Raw genomic sequence first — 16,354 nt, 5'->3', positions numbered from 1 at the left:
CCTGTATTTCAAGCAAGAAAAGACATTACAGTACAGTGGTACCTTGGTTTATGAACTTAATCCATTCCGGAAGTCCGTTCTTAAACCAAAGCATTCTTAAACCAAGGCATGCTTTCCCATAGCAGTGGGGTATTCAATTTACAAATGGAACACACTCGACAGGAAGCGGAACATGTTCTGCTTCCAAGGCAAAGTTCACAAACCAAAACACCTACTTCCGGGTTTGCAGAGTTCTTAATCTAATTTGTTCATAAACTAAGCTGTTCTTAAACCAAGGTACCGCTGTACAAGCTTTCAGAGAAAAATAGGTTTTTGTTTTAAATAAATAAGTAATATTTTGGGGGAATTGCAAAAACATGCACAGATCCCAGGTAAAAGAGATACAATTGTAACCTCAAGTTTCAATCCTAAAGCCCATTCAACACAAAGGGCGTTGACTTCAGATAGACGGTTATAGGACTACAATTGTTCATTATGCTAACATGTAGTACAGAAATCTTGAGTGATAATATCCACCCTGCAACCTTCTGCCATTTGCTCTGGGATTCTACCTAAGTTTGTAAAATGTTTCTCTCACCCACATATTACTACCATTTCACTCTCTCGCAACTTTCCCCAAGGATGGAAATTTAGGCACAGAAGATATAAATTTGGGAGTGGGGGGGGGGGGCGCAGTTGAATAACAGAAGCACAATCATAGAAGTGATTCTCCGATTGTTCATTTCTGATGCTTGATGTGAAAACAAGATGAAATTATTTCATGTTGTGGAAAGACTTCCTTCCTTCCTGTTGTGTTTTATGAGACAGCATTTGCTGAAGAGAACGGCGCTGTGGAAATGAAAGCTTGCATGCATGAGCAGCTGAGGTGGTTCGGAGGAATTGGTTTATAATGCTAAATAATGGAATAATTTTCCTAGCAACGTCCTTGGTAAGCACACAGAGCGTGGCACGCTAGCATTAATTATACAGTCCATTTTCATCTCAGATTGCCTGAGTTTAGTATGAATTGGTGAATCTTATTCATTTGGAAGGAAGTTCTTCAAGGCATCAGATAAAACTCTCTGATGGCAAAAAGGTCTTCTGAGGGCCCCATCTCCTGGCATTGCGTAACAAGATGTTCATCCTTTTCTCCATGTTGAAAAAAATAAGAATAATCCGGTAGAGTAAATACTGGCTGCATGCAAGATGGATGGAAAAATTCCACAACTTTATATTCAAATTAAAAATTCAACAGATGGGAGGCATATACATCCCCTGAACAGCCCATGTGCTTTTATTAATATGGTTAGTATGGCTTCTGACAAGTACCGTAGTCGTCAGCATTGATCACTGTGTAACCAACCAATTTCCCCCCTCTCTAAAGACAGCTCACTTTCTTATACCGCGCCACTGCACTTCTACCCAATTTCAAATATTTATAAAGCATCCCTTCGTTAAAGAGCGACAAGTTCAGAGGACTCGGAGAGCGGCTATGTTGTCGCAGTTCCCTTCCGTCTCAAGGCACCAGAAGAGAATTGCCCAGATTGTCTCCACATGTGCCCTGATTCAGCTCAAGACGACTGACCCAAGCTGCAGCCACACACATTATATAACTGCAATAGCCAGCGCTTATTCTTAATAACTGCTAAGAACGGCACACAGATACACGCTGCAGGAACTCTGCCTGAATAATCCCCCTGCCTTTACTGTTCTACGATGCACGAGAAGCCGGGACAAACAACACTGAATTTCCACATCCAAAAGTATGCTCAGGGCACCTCTGGGTTAGTGCACCAAGGAGGAACAGAGCAGGTTCACAGGCCATCACATCAAGCTGCTCTGGTCATCTTGTATTGAATGTTTGTGGGTATGGAGAAGCAATCAGTTCAGGGCTCATCCATACTTCTTGTTTAATGCAAACAGTAGGCTTCCTGTGCCTCCATTAATTCTCCCTCATCCATTTGGATCCCTTCCAGTCGGGATTCAGGCCTCATCATGGGACTGAAACTGCCTTGGTCGCACTGGTTGATGATCTCCGGCGGGCTAGGGACAAAGGTGAGAGTTGTTTCCTAGTTCTGCTGGATCTCTCAGCGGCGTTTGATACCATCGACCATAACATCCTTCTGGACCGTCTTGAGGGGCTGGGAGCTGGGGGCACTGTCCTACAGTGGTTCCGCTCCTTCCTCCTGGGCCGTGTTCAGAAAGTGGTGGTGGGGGATGAGTGTTCAGACCCCTGGGCTCTCACTTGTGGGGTGCCTCAGGGTTCCGTCCTCTCCCCTATGCTTTTTAACATCTACATGCAGCCACTGGGAGAGATCATCAGGAGGTTTGGGCTGGGTGTTCATCAGTATGCAGATGATACCCAGCTCTACCTCTCTTTTAAATCAGAACCAGTGAGAGCAGTAAAGGTCCTGTGTGAGTGTCTGGAGGCGGTTGGAGGATGGATGGCGGCTAACAGATTGAGGTTGAATCCTGACAAGACAGAAGTACTGTTTCTGGGGGACAGGAGGCGGGCAGGTGTGGAGGATTCCCTGGTCCTGAATGGGGTAACTGTCCCCCTGAAGGACCAGGTGCGCAGCCTGGGAGTCATTTTGGACTCACAGCTGTCCATGGAGGCACAGGTTAAATCTGTGTCCAGGGCAGCTGTTTACCAGCTCCATCTGGTACGTAGGCTGAGACCCTATCTGCCTGCGGACTGTCTCGCCAGAGTGGTGCATGCTCTGGTTATCTCCCGCTTGGACTACTGCAATGCACTCTACGTGGGGCTACCTTTGAAGGTGACTCGGAAACTACAACTAATCCAGAATGCGGCAGCTAGACTGGTGACTGGGAGCGGCCGCCGAGACCATATAACACTGGTCTTGAAAGACCTACATTGGCTCCCAGTATGTTTCCGAGCACAATTCAAAGTGTTGGTGCTGACCTTTAAAGCCCTAAACGGCCTCGGTCCAGTATACCTGAAGGAGCGTCTCCACCCCCATCATTCTGCCCGGACGCTGAGGTCCAGCGCCGAGGGCCTTCTGGCGGTTCCCTCATTGCGAGAAGCAAAGCTACAGGGAACCAGGCAGAGGGCCTTCTCGGTAGTGGCGCCCACCCTGTGGAACGCCCTTCCAGCAGATGTCAAAGCGATAAACAACTACCTGACATTCAGAAGACATCTTAAGGCAGCCCTGTTCAGGGAAGTTTTTAACGTGTGATTTTACTGTATTTTTGGTTTTTATGGAAGCCGCCCAGAGTGGCTGGGGAGGCCCAGCCAGATGGGCGGGGTATAAATAATAAATTATTATTATTATTATTATTATTATTATTATTATTATTATTATTATTATTATTTGAGGTTCCCCACCAAATCACTGCCTTCCCACACGTACCCCCTCTGGATTTTTTCATACTAAGGATACTCTGAAAAATAGAGTATATGAGAAAGCAGGAGAGGGTACAAGCTTACTATTCACATTAAACAACACGATTGATGAGCTGTGGGTTCCTTGAACTGGGCCTAGATCCTCATGGTTAATCCTATTTATCAAGGACCTAATGTTGCACTAATCCCAATCTACTGCACCATTACAACATCTGCAGCCTTTTTATGGTGTTTAGAGTGGTGTGCTGAATTTAGATCTAGGGCCACAGGGGAATGCTCAGATGCTCACTTCACAAAAAGCCCACGTTCCACATAGGCTGATAAAAAGATGACACATTAGATTGAAACCAGTCCACCAAAATGGTTGTGGGAATTGTCCCCAGGAGCTTGATTTCTAGGGGGAATTTTTATTTAGAAAAATGCTGCCAACATCGAAAGCCTGATAAGGAGCAGAATGTAACACAGTAAGAATCGTCATATCAGTGAATTCCAGAATATCAATCACCATGAAGACTTCGAAGACATAAAAGCATACAAATACTACGAAGGAAATTCAGAAATTATTTTCGTAATTTATGGAACACGTGTGCCTTGTCCGAGAATAAAAAGACCAAAAGCGAACAGTTTTGATTTGTTACAGTGTCAAAACTGCCAACATCTTTTTCAGATGCCTCTACATCACTCAGAAATTACAACATTCAGGCAAAGTTGTGAATGCAGTAGCTACATGTTACACAAGAACTGTTGTTGTAACAGAGCTTTTGTCTCCTATCCAATAATTAGCTAACCAATTATGGAAAATATGATTGTGTACTTCCATCTAATAATATCCTAGCTGTGTTTCTCTGTCCTTATTGCTGGTTCTAAAATACATAATGTTTTAGACATGGTTGTGTGATGTACACTTTCTCCCAAACCATATTCAGCTGTACATTCTGCCATGGGTGCAGAGGTAGGGAATGGGGAAAATTGCCCCATCTGGCTTTTTACCTTGGACCTTCAGTGCAGCGGTTATGGACCACAAAAGAAGGCCATGCACAAAACTGAGGAGGTATTCTAAAGCCCACCCTTGACCCCTTGAAGTACACAGCCTCCAGAGTTCTGCATACCCACCTATCATTTTGGAAACCGTCCTGTCCCCCCCCCACACACTTTTTGCTCAGGTAGACCTTCCCCTCAGGCAGCAAAATTTTTCAGCCTTCCTGGGTTGCTCCAGTCACCCCAAGGGAAGTGTGGAGGATGCTACAACCCCAGCCAAGTCCGTTCTTTGCCTCGTTCACTCCATTACCTTTCCTGTTTGGTTAGTCAGGACCTTTAAGGGTGGGACACAAAGCTATGCGTTTTTCTTAAAGGTCATTTCCCAGTATTTCAATCATCTGGGGACGGTTCTAAGGAACACAAGTTATCTATTAAATACAAGACTAAAGACAACCTAAGAAGGCATATCTACCTGTGGATGACACCAGGAAACTGGGCATAGACTCTCTAGGAACCTTGACATAAAATCATGGTCTTTAACTCTTGGGTCACTGGGGAATTTGGGAAACTTGATTCTACTCAGTGTCCTCTTCTTGCGACAAGTAACAACACTCCACTTCCTAGTTCCCCCTAACTGCCCCCATTTCTCAGTTTCCCCTGTGCTTTCTGTTCTAATGAGAGCCAAACCTCCTCCATTTGATTAGTTTTCACTACTGAATTTTCAGCTTCCATTTCAGCCTACCAAATCTCTAGCATCCCACCCTGCTTCTGTTAAAGCAGGGGTCAGCAAATTTTTTCGGCAGGGGGCCAGTCCACTGTCCCTCAGACCTTGTGGGGGTCCAGACTATATTTTGAAAAAAACCCCCACAAGAATGAATACCTAAGTCCCACAAATAACCCAGAGATGCATTTTAAATAAAAGCACACATTCTACTCATGTAAAAAAAACCAGGCAGGCCCCACAAATAACCCAGAGATGCATTTTAAATAAAAGGACACATTCTACTCATGTCAAAACACGTTGATTCTCGGACCGTTCACAGGCCAGATTGAGAAGGCGATTGGGCTGGATCCAGCCCCTGGCCTTAGGGTTGCTTTAACACATGGGTAGACAAACTAAGTCTCTCTTTCCCAATCTATCCCTATCACAGAAGCAAAGCAGCAACTGTAAGCCATTAGTCCAGGCATGCTGGTGCTTACGCATACATTCTACTCCCAAGTAACCATTTTATGATCTCTAACCATTTTGGTGGTATTAACTACACAGCTCTTTCCCTCTCCGATAACGTTTTGGTGTTCTGCAACTAAACCCACGCTGATTTAATCCAAATTGAGACTGAGTGGTATGGTGCTAATTCCCCATGGCAACTGACATGCAGAGCAACATCCTCATGGAGACTCTGGGCCCAAGATCTAAAAATATCATGCCTCTGCAGTAATGTTGCACATGAGTTTATGTGTTTCATGTGATCAGGAACACATGTAGGCTTGGCAACATCATGTAGTGCTTCCTTGGCTGAAGACTTAAGTTGGAACAAGCAACAAGAAAGAGGAGGACTGGGCCCCAACAGCCACTCGAAGAAGCTTTACCATGCTGCAGCCTATCCCTGTTGGATTCGCTGCACACACAATTAACTAATCTATGTACCCACATTGTTGCAAGGACACAGTCAGCAATGAATAAAGACTCAGAACAGTGTGACAACCTCAGTTAGATTCTAGCATAGCCTGCACCAGACAAGTAGTAAACTGAAACTTTAGTAAACTGAAACTATTAAAGGTCTGCATAATGTTAAGATCTACCGCATGCTTTAACCACCTTATTATGCTCTCTGCATGAAGTAAGCTTGTGGGGCAACTCTTCTTCTTTGCCAATGTAACTGGTAAGTTTGCCAAAATGACAACAAAGGAAAAGCTATTTAAGTGGGCTACCTGTTTAAGTATTAGAGGATTCATTAATTATTGTAGGAAAAGATTTGTTTGTTTGAATTATGCAGATATTTGATAATTTCTGCTCTTAATTTCAGTCATCCTAAATGTTTCTGGATACTATTATGATTCATAATTTCCCACGACTGTTCCTCCTGTGTTCCATTAAAATAAGTTAAAATAGACACAGTACATTCATTAGTAACCTTAAATGTTGATTCACTAGATAGGTTTATCTATGTGAATCAATGTTCAGTGTTACTAATCAATTTTATCATACAGTTTAGCACATATAAACTATATAGTACATATATTATGAGAGTAATCTTATGTGCTTAAATATATCATGTTATCTGACAGCCTTTCAGTGTCCCTGTGGAACAGCAATGGCTTGTATGTAAGAAAGACATCCATTCATCGGCAGTTTCTGAACTGTGAGGGCAGGTGAGCTTTTAAGAAGGACTGGGAATCTTTACACCTGCAGATGAGAGATGGGGAAATGATTGAGAGAGATCTCAGAACTAGGAGATAAGGCTACCATACAAAATATGCAAATTAACTGTGGTGAGCTTCTGTGGAATGTCCTATGGGAATAAAGACTCACCCCCACCTGCCTGCTACATTTTGAATGCTCCCATTTTATTTCCTTGTTGGATAATATTCTCTCTTGCGTTTAGTTTTAAGCTTTTAAATTAGGTTAGCTTATTTGTATTACTTCTGTATGGATTTATTTATTTTTTGCATTTATTGACATTATTTCTATCTGTTCTTAATGAATTGTTACATTTATTATTGCTCATTTGGTATGTAATGAGCCGTTTTGAGCACCACTGTGGAAAAGTGGAATGCAAATGAACTGATGATGATAGATCTTAAAACAGACTCGGCTTTCATGTTGCAAGCCAACCGCCTTATCCCCCCCAAATGAGGGCTCAGTATTTCCTTTTTTAAAAAGAAAGAAAACGCATGCAAGCTGAAAGACCAAACTGGCTTCACATTAGAAGCTGGATTCTGACATTCCCAGGACAATTATGAAGTTGTGTAAATCTCTAGCTGCCTACTAGTCAGCAGAAAATAACTATAAAAAAGCAACCTAAACAACAACAAAAAGCTTACTTCTTTTAAAGACATACTACCTCATATCATGGCAGAATGGAAAATGGCACGATGTTTTCAGAAAGGCAAATGTTATACATATATTGCTACAGAAACTTCACTGGGTTGATAAGGGCTTGGAATAAGCAAATCACCAGTGTTATAAAAGCATGGGAATGTTTATCTTTTGGCTCCATTAGCACCTTTTTATTAAACAATTTTGGCTGAGTGAAGGCCTCTCAAGCTAAGTGTGGGGTGCTGGAACATGACAACAATAAGAAATTATGCCTGCACAATATCAGATGTGCACAATTTGTGATCCCAAAAGTTGGATTCAGCCTACTAGAAGCTTAATAAATCTCCTGTTTTTACTGCCTGCCTGGGCCTGCAAAAACAGGAGTTAAGGACTTGGCAGGCTACAATACATTTGGGCTACATTTGGTTGTGCCGGCCAGCCTGACACCTTTTGAAATTCCCACGATGAAGCAAGACATGTTATATAGGCTGTTACACACACAATCACACAAAAAGACACACACACTAAACTCAAGTTAATTGCATGCAAAAGCTGCAAAAAATTTAGCAGGGGCAATCAGAATAAGATCTATTATTTGTTTAATTTTCTAACATTGCTCAGCTTTTTTTCTTTTCCTTTTTTAATCAAACGAAAGCCTATTGGCTCAACATGTTTTATCTGTGGCTAAAGGATCATGTATCAATTCTGCCATTTGTATTGATGTAAATGTATTTTGTATAGCTAACTATTTAGCTCTATCCCCAGTATATTTTCCTTTATTGCTACGGCTAGTGGCTAATGAAAATAAAGTTTCTATCTATCTACCTACTAAACTCAAGTTAATTGCATGCTTGTTGAGGTATGATGGAAGTGAGGAATAACCTTATCTTTCTGTATATGGAGATTAGCATTTTTGTGATTGAACTACATGTACAGTACATCCCATCATTTCTCTGAGGAGAAGCAGCGCCCCTCCATTTTCTTCCCCTCATACAACCTGTTTGTGGGCTAGACAGTATGTGGCCATTCAGTGAACTTCAAATATGAGGTTTTTTAACCTGAGTTTCCTCAGTCCTGGCCTAGCCTAGCCCTCTATTAGGGATACTACCCAGGTTCCCAAGTGAAGCACTTACTTATACAGGAGCAAATTCCTAAGGAAGTAGGTGGTATTTTACAGTTTGGGTACAGTTTGGCTCTCACCTAGTAAAAGGTTTTAAGACATATTCCACACATTACTTTCTCTTTCTCTTATAGTCTGGTCTACTGCATTTGCAAGCATAAATATTAGAATCTATTATCATTATCATTATTTAAATAGGGCTGCCATATTTCAAAAAGTAAAAACCAGGACACCCCAAAGGTGGTTGAGCTCCCCCCCCCCAGGAAACACCCAAAACTGTTGAGCTTTTTAAAGGAAAACCCCAAAATGCCAAAAAGGTGATTTTTCGATTGACTTGCCTAAGATCCAGGCCAAAGCGCCACAGCTAAAAACAAGAAGCGCTTACAGGTAAAAACAAGAATTGCTAAAAACATAGAAAAAACAATTGTTGAAACAATTAAACATCATATACATTTTTAAAAACCAGCATACAAATATTTACAATAAAAGCAGCATAGCACCAGTTATGCTTCCTCCCTATCTGGGCACTCAAAAGTCCTGACTCTTTCAGAATAATTTTCTTCCCCCAGCTACACCCCCACCAGTTTGTGACAACATGGTTTTCACAGAAAGCAGATGGTATGCTAGATATCAGCTTTCCACGCTTCTGTTTTAATACAGCTTACAGCAGTCTTGCGCTTCTCTCAAGCTAACTCTTGATGAACAGGCAGGGATGAAAAGGAAGCTCACGTGCGTGACACCGTACCCAGCTGAAAGGGGACAGTCACACAAACCAAACTGCCAAATGAGAGTAAAGAAAGAAAGACAAAAGGAAAAGAAACATTCTTGTTTCTTTTTTCCCTTTGGAGTCCTATGTTTGGGGCACTTGCTAAGTTTCAGGGACTGTGTACTAATGCAGGTGGTGGATGGCTGATGGAGGACCCTGGATGCGAGACAGGGAAATGTCGGTTTCCCAGGGTGAGATGTTAGGAGGAAAAAACAGGGGTGCCAGGTGAGAGCTGGGAAGGGCAATTTGTGGGTAATAGGGGCTGAAAACCCTTTAGGGGACGACTCCATATTTTACTTGTTCTGTTTGTATTTTTTTTGTAGCTATTATTGTATTGTGAAAAACTTGAATAAAAATATTGTTTAAAACAAAAAAATACAAACAGGAAAAATACTGGAGGGAATGCATGCATGCATACAACCCCAAGTAGTCAATATAATCACTTCACACATCTGAAGTGTTGGTGGTATGGTACTATCGTCTTTCAGCTAACACTATTATCAGGGAACTCTGATAGCAGTGTTAGCTGAAAGAGGGTATACACAGATAGGAGACAGCCTTGCCCAGCCAGCATGGCCAATGCAAGTTGCAGTCCCAAACATCTCGATCAGAAAAAAGATGATCCACTCTGCAGCATCCTTATATAGCCGGCTGGGACAACTGCAAGCTGCAGAGTGAAACAGAAGACACTTGCTTATTCCTCTTGATTAGCCAGCCTCAGCCTCTGCCCTTTTCCTCAGTGAAGACGACAGCTTGACTGCTCCACTTCACCCTCAACCATACATTAAAATGGAAAGGGAAAATAATTGACTGAAGATTCTACAAGTAACTGACTGTGCTATGGAACAATTGTGTTGTGTAACGGTATGGAACAAAGCCATGGGGAATTGCTCTAAAAGGCATCAGAGAACAAATGTGAATTATCATGCCCATTGGCATTTTCATTAATGCAAAGCGAGCAAGCAATGGAAACTTCACAAAGGAGATATCTAGATTTTATTTTATTTTTTGCTTTAGCATCCCAAATTCTCCAGTCCAAATAACATTGTTCAAATAAGGCATGAGGTGGGTCTCCTCTGTTTCAAAAACAAATTCCGATGATAAGTGTTGGCAGACGTACAGAACTTGGGATATTTTGACACGGATTTGGATAGAAGAGGAGAGGGGGGAAAAAGAGGGAAGAAGCCTTGAAAATGGAAAGGTAGTTTTATGGAATGAAGACACAAAGACATTTATTCATTCACTCACGCACTGACAGTATAACACAGACATCTGCCAGTATACAAAAAGGCTTTGAGTTGTCAGAGAAGACCCATTGAAATGAATGGCTATAATTAACTTTGGTCTGTTAATTTCAATGAGTCTACTCTGAATAAAAGTATATTTAAACAACTCAGGACTGCAATACCTCAAGGACCACCTCTTCCCATATGAACCTATCCAGTCCCTGAGATCATCTTCTGAGGCCCTTCTTCGCGTGCCTCCTCCTTGAGAGGCCCGGAGGGTGGCAACTCGAGAACGGGCCTCTTCTGCAGTGGCTCCCTGTTGGAGAATGCTCTCCCCAGAGAAATTACCTAACGCCTTCATTATACACCTTTAGGCGCCAGGTAAAAATGATCCTCTTTAACTAGGCCTTTGGTTGACTGACATTCAATGCCCTTTTAAAAGGTATTGTTTCCCAGGGGTGTTATTGGGTTGTTCTTGTTTTTATTTTCATTATGTATTCTGTGTTTTTATATTGTGATTTTTATCCTGTGAAGCACCCTGAGACCTGTGGATATAAGGCGGTATAATACTACTACTACTACAACAACAACAACAACAACTACTAATAATAATAATTGATGACAAATCTTTATTGCTTTGCAGTTCACCTCTTATTGAATTTTAACAGAACATGCCAACCAAAACCCCCCAAAAGGTACCAAGGGCTAAAAAAAGTGTTATTTTAATGGGAAATTTTGGGGAAAGAGGAGCTAGGCAAGGATGCAAGCTTAAATTTAGGGACTGCCTATGGAGCACAATGAATGCCCCAACCCTAAAATTAAGGAATGGACCCACCTTGTGATTACTTCTGTTGGGACACCCTTGCATTCCCAGTTCAGGAAAGCCTTTATGTTACTACAGGGGAATGTTGGCGTGGGGGCTTATTTATTGAAATTGAAAATAATTCCCACTCTCCTGAAAATCTGTAAAATGCCCTCTTAGCGCTTATTTACACACAATTTTGCAGTCGTAGGCATGTTAAGTGGTGACCTGCATGTGGGAATGAGCTGCCAAGGATCTAACACCAAATATGGGGCTTTCATATTTTAATCAGCAGGGATCCCCTCAACCTCGAGGCTGTGCTGGAGCTGCAAGTCATCAAGGACGAGTCTGGACATGCTTCATCATGTGTAGTGGCCGAGAGTGCAATCCTATACACAATGTTGCTAGCCTCGTCATCCCTGACATTTTATCAGTTTGGCTTGGGCTGATGGGAGTTGCAGTCTAACAACATCTGGGGAGCCTCACACTGGCTACCCTTGCTTTACACACTTACCTGGGAGTAAACCCCATTGAACTCAGCAGCTGTTACTTCCAAGCATCCATGCTTAGAATTGTACTGTTAATGTGATGGATAATTAAAATCCCACTTCCCTACACATGTGTGGATGAGGAACTTCCTATTATTTATTACATTCCCTCCTTCGAATTTAAAATAAATCTTATGAAATCAGCACAAATGTTTTAATTGCAGAAAACATTGATTTGGAGGCCAAAGTTGAGCTTGAAATAATATCTGGCTTTTATTCACAGCTAAACCGAACCTACCTTCCGATTTTTAAAGGCATTTTGATCTAGCCATTTCAAAGGCCATTAAAATGCTGCCATCCACTGCCTCTTTAAAATACTGCAGCTCAGAAGAGGATTGCCTCATCCCCTGCAAGACTGGTTCCAGTGCAACATGCGAAACACTTCCAGGTTCAGTAAATGGTAACCCTTCAAGTGCCAAACATTTCTCCTGCCCGATAAATCCAATGCAAGGAAGTGCTAAGACTTGAAACATGTCAAAATATTGGTTCTTTTGAAGCTTAACTCTGACAGTTAAGTGTCACAGTGGGGATTCAATTTGATAAACTTATGCTGCTCCTGGTTTTTAAGTTTTAGCTTGCAGGCTTTTTGCATTCTGAAACTGAAAGTTTATAATTTGTGTTTCTGAAATCCCCCCCCCCCCAATTCCGTGGAAAGTGGCAATAGCCATTGACTGTCAGCAAATTTTTTTTGTTTTTAAATCACTGGCTCATTTTGAGAAAAAACATCTTAATAATTAAAATATTTGCACATGTAGGGTGAAATTACTAAAGGTAAATGTCAAGTAAAAATAAGCTTAAATTTATAAATAAGGGAGTAGCTTTTGTCTTCCCATTAAAGGAGTCTATTCATTTGAATGTGTTCGAACAGATCAGGATAAATATTAGGCTGCAGCCTGCTCAAGATCCTGTGTCCTGTGAAATAGTCTTCAATTGCAGAATCACATCCACAAGAGGAAAGGCATTAAAGCAACAATGAGAAATGCCAATTCCTCAGTTCTAAGCGACAGAAGCAACCACAGAAATCACTACACCTCTCTCAGTATTTCCACTTATCACACTATCATTTCCTTTGTTATGAGACAATGTAAACAGATAAGATAAACCAAATTATGCACTGCCCCCAAGATTAGGTCCAGACCCCATTCAGAGCTTCAGAAAACAGCATGCCTCAATCTGAAGGGTTTTGAAGGCTGTTTAACTCAGTTTTAGGGTCCAAGGCAAAGTCTCTTTGGTGGTGGGGAGGTTTCATCCTCCACCCCTCAATTTGCTGTTGGGAAATAAACAATAATCTATATTTTTTTCATTTTGAAAAGTGGATGGAATTTGCATGCCCAGCATCCCTTTAGTGAGGATTAAAACTGCCAATGCACAAGCAAACAGGTCCAAGAATCTTTCTACTGGGCATGTTGAAATTCTGATTTTTGATTATTATTTTTTAAAGGAAAAACCTTACAATTTCTCCTGCAACTGTGGCTAGAACTAGGTGAGAATGCTTAGTAACTCCTATACCTAGCTTTAAATGGGCTGGGATGTTTTCTTTCTTTATTTATCTATCACCTGAGATGTCCCTTTCCGTACCTGTAGTCTAAAGTAGCACAACCCTGGCACCTTAATGACAATTATGCCGTCAGTTGTCCTAGATGTAATGGACAAAGTAATTACAGATTTATTTAGAGAATTTGTATGCCACACTTAAAAAACAAAAGCAACAAACCTCTCTGGATGGCTTGCAATAAAGACAACTTAAATACAAAACCATTCCAAGGTGGAATCTGCATCAAAACGAAACACTTCGGCAGAACAGACAAAACCTGACCCAAAGGAGCTTACAGCACAGGCCAGAATGCACAACAAATACAAAGATCTTAGCCCAGTGCAGAAATGGCATCAAAGACTGTGCCAGCAGAGCCTCCCTAGGGATATTATTCCATAGATTCCCTTTTCAATCATGGCATCTCATCTCTCCAATCGCCACATGCCTAACATCAAATGGCTGGGGCAGAGGGGGGCATGGAGGCATGTCTCCGATAACGTCAGAGTTCAGATATACGTTTCCATATATATCACACTACACAAAAACACATATAAATTACACTAATAACTGAACATTGTGGTCTTCACAACGCCAGTATGAACTGACAGCCAGCCAGCATGGAAGCCCTGGCTGCAAATCCTGTCAGCCATGACACTCGCTGGAAGACCTTGAGCCACTCTCTCTCAGCCACACCTACCTTGCAGGGGGGTTTTTTGAGGATAAAATGGGGGGTCGGGGAGACAACCACTTCTTTAAGCTCCTTGTGAGAAGCAAACGATGTAAATATAGCAAGCAAGCAAACAAGTATGTAAAACAAAACTAAACGAGGAACCTTACTGTTCACAATGTCTCCCTGAAGCTGAAGAATCTGTGGGACAGGCATTGTGAGAATAACTATGTCAAACTGGTCCGAGGAGCCTGTGCTGATGCAGACCTCCCACTTCTCATCTCTGAGGCAGATTTGTGTGACGTGGTGGTTATAGAAGACATCAGCACCTGCTTCGAAAGAAAGAGAGAACCTAAGAGATATCTGAACGAATTAACAAACAAACATCACCCGTACTTTAGTCACATCAATGTTGATGCTACACACTTTTCTCACAGATGCCTTTGAAGGCTGTCCAGCAACTTCATCCTCTTAAGAACACAGCTGCACAGGTTTTGACCGGACCCAGTTAGGCAGAACATGCGACTCCACTTCTTTCCCATCTTCATTGGCACCTGGTCTGTCTCAAGTCCCACATAAACCTGCTTGTGCAGTAGTTCAGAGCAGCCTTTTCCAAATTTGTGCCCTCCAGATGTTTTGGACAACAACTTCCATCAGTCCCAGTCCCTGATGCAGCTGACGGGAGTTGCAGTCTAAAACTACAGCACCAGGTTGGCAAGGGCCGCCCCTGGGAGGCCCTCCTCTGGGTTTTTCAGCCATCTTAGATGAGGTGGGCTGTGGCAGTGGAGAGGGGAAGGTTCTCCATTGTGGAACCTCACTTTGGGAATTCTCGCAGCGCCTTCCTATGCATATCTACTGAGAGGCAAGTCCTGTTCAACAGGACTTTCTCCTGAATATGGAACAGTGCCTGAAATATTTTACACACTTCCCTATGATTAAGAGCTATTGAACCCAACAAGGCTTACCTCTGAGTAGACACATATGTTGCAAATGCCTTTTTGGTGACAAAGACCTTCTTTAAGTTTCATGTGGTATTTTATGTAGCTGTTCATTGTTCTCTTTCATTTATAACTGTTGTTTTTAAATTGTATTGATTAGTTTGTATCTTTCTTTTTGTCACATTCAAGCAACTCCACTGCAACTAATGGACCTTATTTTCACATGGTTTTCTTCTAGCAGCTGAGAATAAGCCAGCTAAATATGCCATAGATTCTTGGCTTTAATCCCACCTTAAATCACAATGGACCTGGTTCTTCTCTGCTCCATGAAGTGACAGAAAGAAAAACCAATCTGCAAATATTCTTTTCTCTCCCAGCACCTTCCTGTCCGGACCTCACTTGCTAGCTTGTCCTTCTGTCTGCCCTGCCACACCAGCTAATACAAGTGATATATTAACTTTCTAATTTTCTCCTCTGACATGAACTACTGTACACAGAGGGTGGACTGTGAGAGTCAAAGTGTAAGTCTGGGACACTGAAACAAGCAATGGTAGAGTAGGGTAAGTATGTAAGAGAATGGAAAGAATTTGGGGCTCTGTTTCTTCCAGCTGGATGGAACCCAACTTGAAGAGGTTCAACAGCTTTTTCATTGGTCTTCATTAGTTAATCTCAGGCCTGTGGTAAGGAAAGCAGCTATCCTCCAAGAAACAAATCTGCCTTCATAACTGACACCTGTTTGGTTAAGAGAGCCAGCCAGATCTTGCTCACCTGCTTAGAGTGATAGTCAGGAAGGCAAAGTAGCACATCCCCGATGGCTTTTAGAACGGGCTGCAAGACCTTCCTTATGCAAATGGCAATGGGGAGGGGAGGTCACTTTGGCTGGATATTTAACTGCTGCAGCAGATGTTTTACTTGTCTGCAATTTGCTTTTATTAACAGTGGATGATGCAGTTTTAATTATGAGTGAAGAACCTTGCAGCTTCTCCGGAGCCATTTTATCATCATAACCAGGTTCGAAACCCAAATGAAAAAGGCCAGAAAATGCTTTGCCACCATGCACACAATAATTTGCTGAACTGAGCATAGGATGCAGAGAGAGATAAATATTTTAACTAAGTTAAGTACAATAATGCATAGACAGGCTCTATTTCTGTTCCACCATTCATTAGTCTATGTGTGGGTGTGGAGAGAGAGAAGCATGAATTTATAGTAACAAATAAAAATAGACTATAGGGTTTATCCATAGTAAGATGTCACCTGCCAAATGTGATTTTATAAACACACCAAGAATGCAATTCTATACACAATGGCCTGAAAGCAAACTGCATTCATCTCAATTGAGCTTCCTTCCTATTAAACATGTGTAGGATTGCACCAAAAGATTCACTTTTA

At 41.9% G+C, this 16,354-nt stretch overlaps 1 protein-coding gene across 3 annotated transcripts in view; it reads right to left on the bottom strand.

Moving 5' to 3' along the window:
• RNLS (renalase, FAD dependent amine oxidase) overlaps positions 1 to 16,354 on the bottom strand; it is a 101,163-nt gene that overhangs the window by 80,250 nt on the left and 4,559 nt on the right. For 2 of the 3 annotated variants that reach the window (XM_081913040.1, XM_081913038.1), the window contains exon 4: positions 14,195 to 14,356. In XM_081913040.1, coding sequence (XP_081769166.1) covers positions 14,195 to 14,356 — 162 coding nt within the window. The remainder of the gene's footprint in view (positions 1 to 14,194; positions 14,357 to 16,354) is intronic. The other variant, XM_081913039.1, reaches the window with a different exon arrangement.

Source organism: Podarcis melisellensis (assembly GCF_964234715.1).
Source record: "Podarcis melisellensis genome assembly, chromosome: 5".
Taxonomy (NCBI): Eukaryota; Metazoa; Chordata; class Lepidosauria; order Squamata; family Lacertidae; genus Podarcis; species Podarcis melisellensis.
Note: the sequence above shows the minus strand (reverse complement) of the source record. Positions and strands in the feature narration are given on the sequence as shown.